The sequence below is a fragment of the Citrus sinensis genome, chromosome 3 (genome assembly GCF_022201045.2).
Source record: "Citrus sinensis cultivar Valencia sweet orange chromosome 3, DVS_A1.0, whole genome shotgun sequence".
Lineage (NCBI taxonomy): Eukaryota > Viridiplantae > Streptophyta > Magnoliopsida > Sapindales > Rutaceae > Citrus > Citrus sinensis.
Window position 1 is genome coordinate 51,611,801 of NC_068558.1, and position 15,250 is coordinate 51,627,050.

Sequence of the window (15,250 nt, forward strand, 5' to 3'; positions counted from 1 at the left end):
TTGAAATTATTAAATTAAATAATTATTTTGGCTGAGACTAAGAGAGAAAGAACTTAAAAAATATAAATATGTTTGATTTATTTAATTTTTAAAAATGAATTTTAATTAAAAATAGAGTTGGTGAGTCAAGTAATTGAAATATTTATATTTCATATAACTTAGTTTATCTCACAATTAAAGTCACGTGACCTACAATTATTTTATTAAATTTTGATTTGCAAGTTAAAACAAGTATCTATAAGACTTTGTTTGGTATAACTTTTCAAGTAGAGTTTATTTAAGTAAAGATTTTGTTAGTAGAGCTTTTACCAACAAAAAAAAAAAAATTAGTTGTTTAGTTGTCAATAAGAACTTTTATTAAAAATTTATGAAATTACTTTAATAGACTAGTTTTTAAAGTTATGTTATGAAAAGAATCAAATAAGATTGTCAAATAAGTAGATGATATTTTAAATATTTTAACATTTTGCAAAAGCGTTTTAACCTCTACTCCCAAAAGCCCAAAATTTGAGTTTTTGCTAATAGAGGCAAAATAACTTATTTAAGTTTCAAAAGCTCTATTAGAAAAATAATCAAACAACAACAAAAATTATGATAAGAGCTTATTGGATTAAATAATCACTTATGACCATTAAATAAGTCATACTAAATAGGCACTAATTCTTACAAGGGTGTTGTTAAAGCACCAGCTTTTAGATTTTTTTTTAATAAAAAAATTAGACATTAAAAATACAAAAATAAATATATCATTTAAACATTGATATTCAGATCTATTTAAAGTTCAGTTAAATTCAAATCTTTTTAAATTTCTAACCCAAAATAATATTAATATTAACAACAACAACAACAAACAAACAAACATTACCTTAATAATGGCCGTATGTCTATGTAAATATGAGGGAAAATCTTATGCAATTTTGACTAAATGTAGACTTTTTTTTTTTAATTATTATTCTAATTGATGATTGATTTCTTTGGATTCCTATTGTAAATTTACTTACTATAACTAACTTTTGAGCATTTATACCAAGGTTCCTGTTTTGGAATAATCAAACTCGCTGAATAAATGAGTGGTGAAGTTTTTCAAATTGCACAACTCGTAAAAATTATGATCCTTTATTATAAAATGCAGGAACAGCTTTTATAACATTACAAATAAAATACGGAACCTTCACTAGAAAATTACCAATGCCCACCCAAGACTTCTATATCGGCACACGTGGCATCATACATTATGTGATATATACGAACGTGGCATAGAGGAACTCAGGGGATTTATGTGGCCTACATTCATTCGCCATATATGATTTAGTCCAAATCTAACCCAATTTTCCAAATATAGTGGTCCAACCTCAATTGTAATGGCCGTTTATTTTCTATCATCCATTTAAAAAAACTGCCCCACGAAAATTGATTAATTAAATGTTCCTTGATAGAAATAGTGAAGTGGGTAGAAGTGATGAGATCCGAAAAACGAACATTCAGGTAGCTTATTACATTTCAATTTGAAATTAAGAAATTTCACAGTAATAGTTTGTTTGGGAGTGTAGTGAGGTAACTGGTCTGCCAAAGCTCAACTACTAAGGTATTTAGTAACGCTTGTAGCTGGACTTTGACAGTTTAACAAATTTTTTTCCCAACTTTTACTCCACAACTGTAATTTTTACTCCACAGCAGTTGCAGCTAAAAAAATACAGTACCTCACTCCCAAACACACCCTAAATTCGCAAATGATATATATCAACAGGATACCAGAATCACTTTCACAAAGTGTGTTATCTATATTTATCCATATTTGGCTCAATATTAGCAAGAAGAAGGAAAAAAAAAAAAAATTAACTCTGCATATGGTTTCTCCTTTCTTCTATGCAAATATGCAATTCATTTCTCAGACAAACATGCATGGTAACACAAAATTCAGCCAAAACTAAGGTGAATTCTGTTGCAGTGTCGATCTGAAGAAGGAAAGTAACTATGCTAATGGGGGATCTTCGCGGACTTAAATAGTAGTCGGGAAGAAAAAGGAACGCCTATTGCATTTCTTCATAAACAAAATGAACAAATAATAAACAAGTGAAAAAAAAAAAGAAAAGAAAAAAGATCACGAAAAAAAGTACCATAATCAGCAATTGTTATGTACATCCAATGGTATGGGGACTTGGGGTTGCAAGTACAAAGTACAAATGCCTTGAATTAGAAAACTGAAGGTCTAATGATATTAGAGTTAGACCCTCGTCAAATAGCTGTACTATGTTGATGATTACGAGCAACATTTAGGAGCTACTTTTAAGGCCCACTGATCAACATAGTGCTCAACTTCAAATAAAATCCGAGTGGTCTCGAACAAGAATCTATGTAAAATGAGTAATGCTATTATCACACCGAGGACAGACATCAATTTACAGACCTCTCCTGAAAGATCAATCCAAGAAAGTTAGGAATGTGATCATTTTCCAGATGGAATCCTACAGTAGAGGAAGTATGATTCTCCAGGAACTGTCCCATAAAATCATTTTTAAGTATAGGTCAGTATTGACAACAAGGTACTGTAGAATTAAAAAATCAGCATCTCCTAGCAACTTTTACTGGGTCTTTTACAGAAGAAACACTCCAACCACTGTTTTGGAGCAGCCGGATGAATTCCATAAATGCGAGATATGAAACTCTTTTCACTAGTTGCAACCATGCTTGCAATGGAGTAATTTTTGGTGCACAAACCATTCTCTACTAGCCACATGTGGAATTTGTACCTGGGCTTAATCCTATATTCTAAGTCAAAACATAAAAATGTTGGAAACGCATAAAGGTAGTCCAAAGAAGAACCCAAGTCCTGGCAGAGGAAGTCCAACTTCTGTTCAATGGTTTCTGGATTCTGGTTCAGGATCTTTGGCGTCAATCTTATCATCATACACAACTTTGAGAATGCAACGCCATTACGAAGAAGGCAATCAAATCGTTCCTGTAACTCACTACCAGTGCCATGTGCTTTAGCTAGCACCTTTAAAGTCAAAGTGTTTTCTCCATAACCAATTCCATGCAAGAACGTCAACTTATTCATTGTATGCCGTGGAGTTCTTGAGGAAGATAGGAGCTTCTCCAAGCTATCTCCAAATTCTCGATCCAAATCTTCATCAGGATTGCTCAAGGCATAATTCCCCAACAGTTTATAATATCCATTAGTAATCTTATTAAAGAACCAATCTTGTAGATCTGCCGCTCTAATCACATAAGGCAAATTAGCCATTTTGTTCCTTCCCAACACATAAGGGTACTTTTCACTAACTGATTTCAACTCTTTGGCACTCAATCCAAGATGGTTCAAAAGTCCTTTCACCGAAATCACTTGTGTCTCCAAATCAAAACTCAAAATCTCCGGGCTCTTAAGAAGCAACAAACCTACATCCTCATTTCCAACACCAAATCTACAAAAGTACTCCACCTTTTGAACCAAAACCTCTTCCGGGTAATCAAGAAAAATACTCTTATTCCTACCCATTAATTCTCCCAACTTACCCTTCTCAAAACGAAAATCATAAAACACGCGAATCTTCCTACAAATATCATACCAAACCTCCACATTTCCCTCAACAGAACTCATCAGACCAAAATCAACAAAAACCGTTTTCAAATCATCAAACAATGTGGCAATCTCTGTACCCCATTCATCTCCATTACCAGTCAACACGTGAGGAAAACCCAAACAAATGCCGACCAAAATAACATTACTAAACCCATAATAGTTTTTCAACCTAGATAGCTTAGCTGTTAAATCTTGTGAACTCTGACTAAAAATCGAAACTTCCTCTTTGTATAACTTACCCAACTTGTCCCAAGGAAACCCAAAACTGGAAAGCGCACAAGCAGCATTCAACAAGCAGGAATCCTCCGAAAGGAAAAACTTATTAGCAGGCAAAAAGCAACTAACTTCAGCATGATCAATACCAATGCTTTCAAAGAAAAACTCAAATTCGTTAATGGGATGGTACCTGAGGAATCTCTGGAAGGTACTAGAGAAACTTGGGGCTGAATAAGAGACGCCAAGATCGGCAATGAGCTTGGAGAGAGTGTTTAGAGAGTGCTTGCTAATGTGCTCCGCATAAGTGAAAGGTATTGACTTTGTGTAGTGGAGATACTCAGTCACTGCTTGTTGCGCTTCTTTGATCGCTCGTGGCCTGTACTTTGTAGGGATTTTGAGTTTTGCCGCTGAACTCAAGTGGCGGGAAAAGATTGTGCATAGAGATTTAGGGTTTTGCATTTTTGCTTCCTGGGTTTTAGTTAGGGTTTTCGGCTTTGTGATTTTTATTGCATTTGGTTTTGGGGCTTTCGGTAAAACTCCTTAATTTTCTAACTTAAAAACAAAATAATAGGAATGGCTGGCGGTAATGGATAATAACACGCTAATCCTTTATTTCAGTGATATTATAAAATATGGCTAAAACTTTTACTTTGTTCTTTTGGCCTTTTTAATTGGGAGGATAAAGAAGTAATTTGAGCAGCAACAATGACTCGATGTTGATAAATCTCTTCGTTGATTCTCACTCCACTTCAGCCGTTATTACGCATTAATGGCCGAACAAGGCGAAATTACAGTAAACCCTACCGTGTCCGTCGTCACCGAACCTGAACCGCGGCACGATGTCTCCGGAAAGCGCCGCCGCGAAGACGGAGAAATCGAAGGATCGGATCCGAAACGGAGAGCGAAAGCACAAGACGTCTTGTTCAGAATAATAGTACCTTCAAGACAGATTGGAAAGGTCATAGGGAAAGAAGGACATAGAATCCAGAAGATTCGAGAAGAGACTAAGGCCACCATCAAAATCGCTGATGCTATTGCTGTAAGTTCTCTTTCTTTTTTTGGGCTAATTTTGTTTTTGGAAAGTTAGGGTTTTTTTTTTTTAATCATTGATTGGTGAATAAATGATGTGCTTTGATGATTTTCTTTTGGCAGCGACATGAAGAGCGTGTTATTATTATAAGTTCTAAAGATAATGATAATGTGGTTTCTGATGCTGAAAATGCGCTTCAACAAATAGCCGCTTTGATTCTAAAGGTGGTTACTTTACTTCTATAACATTCATTTTATGAAATTTCAAGTCAGTTACTGTATTAGTCACCTTTTCACCTATATATTTGTTTCACATGTTTGTTATTGGGGAAATTGATTTTGTATCAGATAGATAAGTAGAGTTGGCAGATTGTGAGAATTACTACTATCAAGCGAGCCCTTGATGAGGTTAGATGAATAGTTTTGTGTTGTTATCTAACAGGATGATGATAGCAATTCAGAGGCATCAAAAGTAGCAGCTGGGCATGTCGCTGCAAACACAATTAGACTTTTGATTGCTGGGTCCCAAGCAGGTTGTTTGATTGGGATGTCTGGTCAAAACATTGAGAAGTTAAGGAATTCATCTGGTGCCACAATTGTAATTCTTGCTCCTAATCAACTGCCTTTATGCGCATCTGCTCATGAATCTGATAGAGTCGTACAGGTTAGCACCCTGCTTTTATTCTTTATTCATTTGGTTTAATTGTTTTTTGCCTTTTTCTTTTCCCTGTTGAGTAATAATCAACATATTTGTTTAACTCAGATATCTGGCGATGTTCCTGCAGTATTAAATGCTTTGGTGGAGATTGGTAATCAGCTAAGGTGCTCTATTCAACTTTGATTGTTGTTTAGATATATATACATATATATGTATATATAGATGCATAAAATGTACTATGATTTCTTATTGCTTAGGGAAAACCCACCACGACAAGTTATCTCCATCAGCCCAGCCTACAATTATAGTGCAATAAGACCAGCTCAACCATTTGTGGAACCAACTTCAGGTTATTCCATGTTTCTCATGCAAAATACTCGGTACTTTGTAACTGCTATATTTGCAGTTTTGTCAAGTTTTAATATTTTTTTTCTTATAACCACATCATCTTTAGGACAACCACTCTTGCAGCTGACTATGTAACCTTCGAGATGTTGATTTCGGAATCATTGGTTGGAGGGTTGATTGGCCGGTGTGGCTCCAATATATCAAGGATCAGAAATGAGTCTGGAGCAATGATTAAGGTGGGAAGATTCTTAACTCATGAGCTTTGTGACATCTGACGTATGCTTGGATTGTGGTCTTATTTGCTTCCCTGGATTTCTGTTTCTACAGGTTTATGGTGGGAAAGGTGAACAAAAGCACAGGCATATTCAGTTTGGTGGGAGCGCTCAACAGGTATATCCGTTTCGTTTATTTATATTCAAGAATTTTCTAAAAGAGAAGAAAGATTCACAACTCTAATCTAGATAATATGCTCTGTGTCCAAATTTATCTAGTAGATTTATACTTCCTATATAGCCTTTTTTCTAATACTGAAAAAATCATCGCACTTTTTTACTTCTGAGTCATGTCTTCTCACATAATTAGTATTTTGGAACTTTAAGCAGGTTACTATGTGAAACGCCCTGCCAGTTACGTTGGCAATTGGTTTTAAAAATGTAATCTTTTGGGGCCCCCCCCCCCCCCCCCCCCCCGGCGCATGCTTTTTTTCCTTTTGTTTTGGGGGGGGGGGTGTTGGTAGGGGTTGTTGCTGTTTGGAAATTTAATATTAAAAAAAATGCTATTTGATTAACATTATTGATGTTTGATAGGTAGCATTGGCCAAACAGAGGGTTGATGAATACATATATTCTCAGTTGATACAGCAAGCTGGTGCACAATAGTCTGTGTGAATCCCTATGCCCTTATATTCCACTTTCTTCGGCAAGTTTGATTCATTGGACAATTGTTGTAGTAATCTGTATGCATTCTCCTTTTCCCCTGCAATACTAATGAAGATGCATTGTTCTCAGTTTGCAGAGTTGATGTATGTTTTCACATCGTTGCCACCATTATCAGTCTGTACTCTGTTGCTGATCCTGTCTCTCAAGGATTCTTCGGTTTATCTGTGAATTTGAGCCACGTGTTCCTGATGGCTCATGCGTTTTGCCACAAAAAATTTATGTACCCTAGTATCATCTTTCATGGATTCGACTTTCTGTAGTGTTGTTTGTTTTCAAAAAGATGCCCGACATTTTATTATAACGAAAAAAGTTTTAAATCAAGAAGGATTATTTTAAATCATAATATATGTCAATATTTTATTATTATTTCAAATTCAATTGATTTGAATAATCCTTTTTAGGGAGTATCATCAAAACTTGGCGAATCATTTACGGAGTTTTTCATTTCCTTTATTTTTCTTCATTACAAAAAGTTGATTTACCGAATTAGATTGTGCCATGACATTCTTTACTTCCCGTCTCAATCACTAAATGTTAACTTACGAAAAAAAACATATATCCCAATTAATAATGAATGAGAAACTCTTTGATGGTTGCTTTGTTGGTTATGGACTTATGGTACATTGTTCCACAGATACACCTCTTATTTTGCCAGCATCATTATTTTCCAAACATGAGAAAGACGAGGATTAGAAGAACATGCGCTGTTGCCAAAGTGAAGAAGACATAAAAGAAACGGAAAAGAAGTAAAACGGAACGCGCTCTGACTGCTGAGGGAAGCAGATACCGAAGGTAGTGGTGGTGGCGGCGGCAGGCCAGCGGCGACGGTGAGTCTCTGGGCTGGTTTTGCGCGGCTGTTTTCCGTGTTGGAGATTGACTAACAAGGCTTAGTGTGAGGCTGTGAGTTGTAAGTTAAAAAGTCAAGAGTGATGTTCTACACTTTTTTTAAGTTCGGCAGCTCCAGAATAAAAGTTAAAAAGTAAATTGACGATGTTTGACAAACACCATTAATTATAGAATAAAACTTAAAATGAATCTTTGATAATTAAGCACAATATTTTTCTAATTGGAATTTAACAAAAATAAATATTTTAAATTTATAATGATTGTTATACATAGAGCTACGTAATGGTGGCTTGTACAAGCAGCATCAACATCAAATCATTGTCTGAATTTTCACCTGACCCCTCATTTTCTTACCTAGTGGAGATGTTAAAACTTTAAAAAAAAAAGAAAAAAAAAGTGGGGTATAAAACATGAGCTTTGCTGTCGCACAAAAGTAAAGCTCGACTTCTACACTTCCACTCTTAGGAATTAGCCAAGACAAAAGCTAAAGCGCCACTGAAGACACTCTAGACGCAATTTTAAAAGGAGCAAGATAATGTCAGGCGACAATAATGGAGAATTTGAGTCTGAACAACCTCCTCAATAGCTGAGTATGAAAAATCAAAATTTGAGTAACATTTTGCTATTTTTTTTTTTGTTTTGGGTTGTATATAATCCCTAAGCTTGAAAATGTCAGCTTAAACTCCAGATTTTTATGGATTTGGGGTTTTCGTTTTTAGTAAAAAAAAAATTAATTAGAAATTTTTGCTTATTTTGCAATTTAAAGATTGAACACAATAAAAGCGAACTAGGAATTTTTATTATTTGTCCAAGTTTTTGTGGGCATTACAACTTATTATTGTTGGTTGTGGCTGTAAGGTTCTCTGTAGGTGATGATTTTTGGAGTGGGTGGTTGTTGTTTTGTTTCTGTTCACTGTGCTTATTGCTTAATTACTATAATACTTGTATTTTTATTGCGAAATGAGGTTATCTATACTTGTTATGTGTATAATTTTACACATACATGTTTAACTTGCACAAAATGTATTGTTTGCTGTTCTTGTGTATGATAATTATTAGTTTGTTGCAAAGTATTTGTGTGATAGTAGTATATGTGTGGATTATGGATTTTTATTGATATTTGTGTGTTGTGATACATAAGAAACAAAATTTAAGGTGGCAACTTTTGTGAACTTTATAAGTGTAAAGTGGGATGTTGGCCTAATAGATCTAGATATGTTAAGTAGAATGGTCTTGACCAATACTACAATAAGAGAAGCTTTTGGGAGAAACAATTAACCTCGTAAGAGGTTTGTTATTGAGGTTACGTTAACTTGAAATGGGAAAAATGGGACAGTAGACTAGACAATGACTGTGAATTATATCAAGTGTTGTATTTGTTTAATGATAAGAACCACAAAGAGATTGATTTTCATATGAACATGCTACCACTGAATTTGGTGAATGCGGTAAACAAAAAGATTATTTCAAGACGACATTGAGACTATTGTTGTAGAAGCACCGCAACTTTCTAAACCAGCACCCTACTATGAAGAATGGTAGAAGAATTAAGGGTGTTACAAGGAAGAGAAAAAAAAAGGCAAGACATCTGCCCTTCAACCTAAATTTATGCCTATTTTTGTAAAAATTGAAGGTAAATAATCAATTGACTCAAATATTGCAGATCCTGAACGTGGACCACAAATAATGCATTCACAACTGAAAATAGAAATATCAAAGTCTACATTGAGGTTAGAGAAAGAAATACGTGGGAAGTAAGTCTAGAAATGTGGTTCCATCACCCCCTGAACTTAAACCTAGCCTATACATGAAAGTAAAACTAAATCTCAACACAAAGCTCAACAAGTTGTATATGATCTTGAATATTAACCACACATTAACCGAAGCTGCCTACAATTGCAACAACAAATCTATTAACCACACAACAACTTTTTAAGAAAACAAGGCCACCAAAAGAACCTAACCGAAAGATTTTGATAGCATCTTCAAGCTCAAGTGCATTATTTTTAGAAATCAATGGTGCTTGTACCTCAATGACAAAAACAAACACACTTACATAAGTAAGGGCTTCTGGTGCCTTAACAACTACAACTATAACACCAACACCAACACAACCATCTAGTGCTGTAGGAAGTGCCGAAGCTACATCAAGTTTGCTAATATTTGAACTACAAAGGCATGGTATGTTCTTTAATATTTCTAAGATGTTTTTAAAGCTAAATCATTTAGACTTGATTGAAGCAAAGTCATTTTTCTTTTTTGATTGCTTGAAAGTTCGGTAGATTTTCGTTTTGCTAAGTTTTTAATATTAGCATAACTAGATTGTTAATAAGATACAAGTTTGTTCAAAACATGTTAATAGATTGTATTTGTTGATCAATATATAAGTTTTAGCAAGGGGCTCAACAAATAGACAACAAATGGGACAAAGATTATAAGCTATGTTTGGAAAGCCATTTACAATAAGCATTGCAATTAGAGAACAAATAGCTAGTCTAAGTCACTTCACAATTTGCCCCTCTTAAAGGAAAGACAGAGAGAAATTTGAAGGGTAAATCAATCACTCAGATTTGTTGTAAGTTGTTTAATATGTTGTTAGGTTTAAATGCCTTTCAATGATATAGTTATATTTCATTTATTGGGTTAAAATGCTTGTAGTAATATAGAAACTATTGTTGTTAGGTTTTGTTGCAGAGTAACGCTTGAAGTAAAGGCGTAGAGCTATATCATTCATTTTATTGCATGTTCACCAGGAAATTATGAAAGTCATTTTGTAACTTTTGTAACTAATACACTATTAGGATAATGAATATAATATATAGAAAATAGTTAAGTTAGTTTATTTTTTGGGAATGTTGCAATTCATATTTTTGGATTTCACTCAATGTATTAAGACAAAGGCACGAGCAAAAGGCAAAAGACAATAACTTATATTTTTTTTTTTGAAATATTTATTGCAACATTCATATATATAGAAATAAGTACCTCTTGTGATTGCAACATACATATATACAAAAAAGGTAATTTTTAGGGACCTCCCCTGAGGTTTGAAGTATTAACACTTTGATAGAAAGTATTAATATAATTACACATACCTCCCTCGCCGTTAGTATAAAAATATGTATGGTGTTAATATAAAAGGGTAAATATGTAAAAGCTTATTTAAAATTCAAAATAATTTAAAATTAAAGCCTTAAGCTTCTTGATGTCTGGGAAATCTTACTTGCTTTACTCTATTATCCAGTGTGTAATGTCCAATAGACAAAATAAAAAAAAATCTTCACAAAATCAAGCCTACATTTAGCTTTCTCTTTCATGAAAGCAACGCCCAGCACCATTTTCGTCTTCCTATGGTTGTGAAGAAGCAGCTGCATTTGCCTGAAACCTTTTCAAGATTAAAAAATATTTTATCTTCAATTACGAACAAGATGAGTTCTGATGGTGGCCCAAGCCTTTCACGAAGCAAGTACCAACGGCGAACGGCTTCATCCGCGACTGGAATTGGAGCGAGAAAGAGGTAATCCTAATTTATTATAGTTTAAATATGTGAATCACATGCAGTAGATGATTTTGTTGAACCTAGGTTAATTAAACTTGAAAATGAGTTCTTTGTATTTTGAATTTTTTTTGTGCATGCTAATTTCAACAACTGTGAGTTTTGATTTTCTTCATTTTGAGCTAATTTGCATTCACTGAACTGAGCAATGTGATTGCTATCAATTGACAAGTTAATTAAATCCTCTGACAAGGAATAGTAATAATTTCTCATCTAATATTTTGGCATTAAATCGATAAAAAAAAAATTTCTTACTCGTTGTAATAATTGTGACTCTTATGGATTTTATAATCATGCAATTACACAAGTGTTGAGTCCAAATAATTATTCTAGTTTAATTTGTTTTTCATATGTAGCTGTCTGTTACATTTTATTTTCAAAATTTTACTAATTTTTTTAAACAAAAATTGATACAATAGATTTAAATGTAAATGGGTTCTTTGAATTTTATTGTATTGATTCTCTGCTCATTGAGTTGATGATTGTGTTGAGCTTGCTAATTTTACATTTTTCATATGTGGATTAAAAAGGGTTATGATATTGTGTTTCGCAAATTTCATTTTTCTCTAACAGTTCAATACTTATACAAAGGAATGAAAAGAGAGAGAAAAAAGAAAAATCCCTTCTCAGTATTTTTTCTTGAGTTATCCTTGTTTTGAATTCTTCTGCGTCATCATTGTCAGTAATTGATTAATTTGCTGTTGGAAACTGGAGAGACTCGAACAAAATTTTAGCTTATATGGCATCTCCTAGATGTTGAGATATAATGGTTTTATTTTAAACACTTTGGCATGTTTTCGGCAATTATTAGAATTTTCAACAATTTCGTGCTGGTTCCACAATTTTTTTTTTCCTTTTTTCTTCGCTACTCCTATTGCATTCTCTTTTTTGGTTTTTTTTCTTTACTTATATATAGCCCCTACTGTTTTCTCTTCTTGTTTACTACTTTCAATTATTTAAAACTTTTTGGATTCTATCTATAATTCTTTACAGTTCTTGTGCTTTGATTTGTCTAATCATTTAAGATGTCATCTTGACATGGACAGGATATTGTAAGAACTATACATGTGAATTTTGTTATGATGGAATTTTTTTTGCACTTTTGCTTAAATTTTGGGTATGTTCTAAAAAACTAGCGAACAGTCTGGAAATTTATACAGCTGGTGTTTTTAGGAATTAGTGTATGTTAGCTAGATTTTTATATTTTATGGCAATTCATTAGTTGCTTGTAGACAATGATAATAGCAACCTGTCAGCCACTCTTGCTATGTTGTTTATATTTATTGTATAACGTTGTTGTGTGATTGAGGCTTCAATGTATAACAAAAATTGAAACATAATTGCTCAAGTTTGACAAATATATTGCCTACTAATTCTTGGGATGTAATATTAATTACCCAATCCCATTTCTTATAGCTTTTCCTTAGTAACTACCTTTGTTGCTTGATTTTCACTCTTACCTTCTCACTTTTATTATTTTCTATAATTTCTTTCTTTCGTTCTCTGTCAGTTTAATCTTTTACAACAATTTCGTCTAGTTAAACAAGAAGTTAGTGTTGTAATTGATGGTACAATTTGCTTTAAATTTCCATATAGTGGATTTTAATTTACTAATGGATTTTTGTTACTTACAATATGCTATTGTTTATAATTTGTAGCCATGTTTACATGGAGATAGACGATGTGGTAACTGGCGAAAAGATTGATGTAGCAACTGTAATTCCAGAGCAATACACCTTAAAGAAGTTGTGGCAAGATGTAAAGGATGTGTGCTTTGACAAGCCAATAAGACATGCTAACGAAGTGAGAGTTTATGTCATGTTGCTATGGGAAACATCTAATATGCATGTACAAGCTGACTTTGACCTTCAAGACGCATTAAAAAAGCTAAAGCAGAAGAGCTATTCTTGGGCATTATTTATTATTAGAACGGAGTTAGATGTAACACCTATTTCTCTGGATCAGAATGAAAATGAAGAGACTCTCTCTGGCCAGTTTCCTGTTCCACAAGTTTCTGAGCTTGATTGGTTTGATTTTGCTGAAGTAAATGAATTTGCTTTGCCTGACTTGAATGCTAAAATCAGATCTGTCGTTGGATGTTCCGCTGCTGCTGCTGAAGTTAAAAATTCAGTTGAAGAGATTGAAGGCAATGAAGATGATGATAGCACAGCTGGTGGGTTTGTTAATACTAATGATAGTATACATGTTCCTGATCATGAAAATAATGCAGAGGAAGTGGAGTCTGATGTAAGTGATGATGAATTTAATTTTAACAACGAAGATGAGTGGGATGCGAGATTGGATGCCTATGAGTCTGGAGATGACAGTGAGGTAGATTCAGACAGTGAAGATGAAAACGTTCAGGCTGCTGCTTGTAGGTATGAAGCAAATTCTGGTGGCTTCGAGTTCACTCTTGATGGTGACAATATTATACTTAGAATTGGACAATTGTTCAAGACAGTTGATGAGTTCAGAAATATTGTCAAAGTTTTCGCAATAAAAAATGGCTTTAGACTCAAAAGGGTGAAAAATGAGAAGAGTAGGGTGACAATGAAGTGTTCGGCTTCAGGATGTACATGGAGAATACATGCGAGTCCAAATTGGAATAAGAAACATTTCCAAATTAAAACTCATTTGCCCGAACATACTCGTGAAAGAAACAGCAAAAACTATGAAGCAAATTCAACATGGATTGCTGCTACATTCCTTCATTTATTCAGAGCTAACACAGAAGTTCATATTGATGTGTTCGGGTCAGAATTATTCAGAAATTATGGGATAAAATGCTGCAATCAAAGGCTTTACAGAGCCAAGAACAAAGTCTTAGAGCTGCTTGGTCAAGACCATAAGGCCAGTTTAACAAAGCTATTCAGGTACATGCATGCAATCTTAGCCTCAAATCTTGGTTCAACAGTGTCCCTAGAAAAAGATTGGCTTGGTGGTAGGGTGAATCTTCACTTTAAAATTTTTTTTGTATTCTTTGATGCATGTAGGAGGGGTTTTGTTTAGGGTTGTAGGCAGTTCATTGTTGTAGATGATTGTCACTTAAAGGGTCTGTACAAAGGGGTTTTACTATCTGCTGTTAGTGTAGATGCCAACTACGGCATATATCCACTGGCCATGTGTGTTGTAGAAACTGAAAACACTGAGTCTTGGGTTTATTTTATAGAGAAACTTTATGATCAAGTATGTTGTAACGATGGTGAGGGTTTGTGCTTCATAAGTGATAGACAAAAGGGTATATTGAATGCACTTGATATGGTTTTTCCTCGGGCCATGAGAAGGTACTGTTGTAGGCACATATATGCAAACTTTAAGCTGAAATTTCCAGGAATCTTGCTTAGGAATGAATTTTGGACAGCATGTAGAAGTGGAAACCAAGTGGAGTTCAACAATCATATGGCTGAAATTAACAGCATCAGCCATGCTGCCCATAGGTGGCTGTTACAAATTCCTGTGACATGTTGGGCCAAATATTGCTTTTCCACACAAACCAAATGCTCACATGTCACAAATAATATGACGGAGTCCTTTAATAATTGGATAAGTAGCTTTAAAGGCATGCTAATAGTAAGAATGCTTGAGGAGATTAGGAGAAAAATTATGATCCTCATACATAAAAGACATGAGCTGGTCAATACTTGGCAAGATGAACTGCCTCCACTTGTTAGGAGAAGAGTAATGGAAGCAAGGGTTGAATCTAGGGCATTATCTGTAATATTTGGGCACAATAAATCATTTGAAGTTATGGAAAATGTCTCCAAGAGGTGTGTTGTAGATATAGGCAGCAAGCACTGTGATTGCGGGGAGTGGGATATATCAGGCTTGCCTTGCAAGCATGCTATATGCTGAATTGATGCAATGAGGTATAATGTAAATGAATATGTCCATTCTTTGTTGAAAAAAAAGTGCATTTATGAAAACCTACCAGCACCAATTATATCCAGTGCCAGATGAAAGTAGATGGCCATTACTCCCACATGATAACTTGCTGCCACCAACTATCACTAGAGCTGCTGGCAAGCCCCAAACTAAAAGAAGAAGAGAGAATAGTGAAAGACAACCATTTAAGAGGAGCA

General features: G+C 34.2%; 3 protein-coding genes across 5 annotated transcripts; 2 read left to right on the forward strand and 1 right to left on the reverse strand.

Moving 5' to 3' along the window:
* Nucleotides 1-2,101: 2,101 nt before the first annotated feature.
* On the reverse strand, nt 2,102-4,336 carry LOC102608833 (transcription termination factor MTEF18, mitochondrial). The gene has a single exon (XM_006464387.4). It carries the CDS (start codon nt 4,253-4,255, stop codon nt 2,573-2,575), a length of 1,683 nt encoding a protein of 560 aa, XP_006464450.2. The 5' UTR covers nt 4,256-4,336; the 3' UTR covers nt 2,102-2,572.
* A 185-nt stretch (nt 4,337-4,521) lies between these two features.
* LOC102607969 (uncharacterized) lies at nt 4,522-7,112 on the forward strand. Of its 3 annotated transcripts, none has more exons than XM_052437774.1 (9): nt 4,522-4,835; nt 4,949-5,050; nt 5,268-5,489; nt 5,589-5,647; nt 5,741-5,832; nt 5,955-6,067; nt 6,159-6,221; nt 6,638-6,712; nt 6,839-7,112. In XM_052437774.1, the coding sequence occupies exons 1-8, from the start codon at nt 4,566-4,568 to the stop codon at nt 6,707-6,709; spliced, it is 993 nt and encodes a 330-aa protein (XP_052293734.1). In that variant the 5' UTR covers nt 4,522-4,565; the 3' UTR covers nt 6,710-6,712; nt 6,839-7,112. The 3 variants fall into 3 exon arrangements, with proteins under 3 accessions (XP_052293734.1, XP_006464446.1, XP_006464447.1); XM_006464383.3 differs by having other exon boundaries at nt 6,638-6,708; XM_006464384.4 differs by having other exon boundaries at nt 4,524-4,835; nt 6,638-6,749.
* A 3,931-nt stretch (nt 7,113-11,043) lies between these two features.
* On the forward strand, nt 11,044-15,023 carry LOC127900870 (uncharacterized). Its single transcript, XM_052436127.1, has 3 exons — nt 11,044-11,132; nt 12,830-14,117; nt 14,223-15,023. Exons 1-3 carry the CDS (start codon nt 11,044-11,046, stop codon nt 15,021-15,023), a joined length of 2,178 nt encoding a protein of 725 aa, XP_052292087.1.
* Nucleotides 15,024-15,250: the final 227 nt, after the last annotated feature.

Excerpts from the sequence above, each read along its gene's own strand:
- LOC102608833 (XM_006464387.4), bottom strand. The coding sequence starts at position 4,255 with ATGCAAAACCCTAAATCTCTATGCACAATCTTTTCCCGCCACTTGAGT.
- LOC102607969 (XM_006464383.3), top strand. The coding sequence starts at position 4,566 with ATGGCCGAACAAGGCGAAATTACAGTAAACCCTACCGTGTCCGTCGTC. Across the intron at positions 5,490-5,588 it reads AATCTGATAGAGTCGTACAG|ATATCTGGCGATGTTCCTGC; the intron begins GTTAGCACCCTG and ends TGTTTAACTCAG. Across the intron at positions 5,833-5,954 it reads ATTTGTGGAACCAACTTCAG|CTGACTATGTAACCTTCGAG; the intron begins GTTATTCCATGT and ends CCACTCTTGCAG.
- LOC127900870 (XM_052436127.1), top strand. The coding sequence starts at position 11,044 with ATGAGTTCTGATGGTGGCCCAAGCCTTTCACGAAGCAAGTACCAACGG. Across the intron at positions 11,133-12,829 it reads GGAATTGGAGCGAGAAAGAG|CCATGTTTACATGGAGATAG; the intron begins GTAATCCTAATT and ends TATAATTTGTAG. Across the intron at positions 14,118-14,222 it reads AAGATTGGCTTGGTGGTAGG|GGTCTGTACAAAGGGGTTTT; the intron begins GTGAATCTTCAC and ends TGTCACTTAAAG.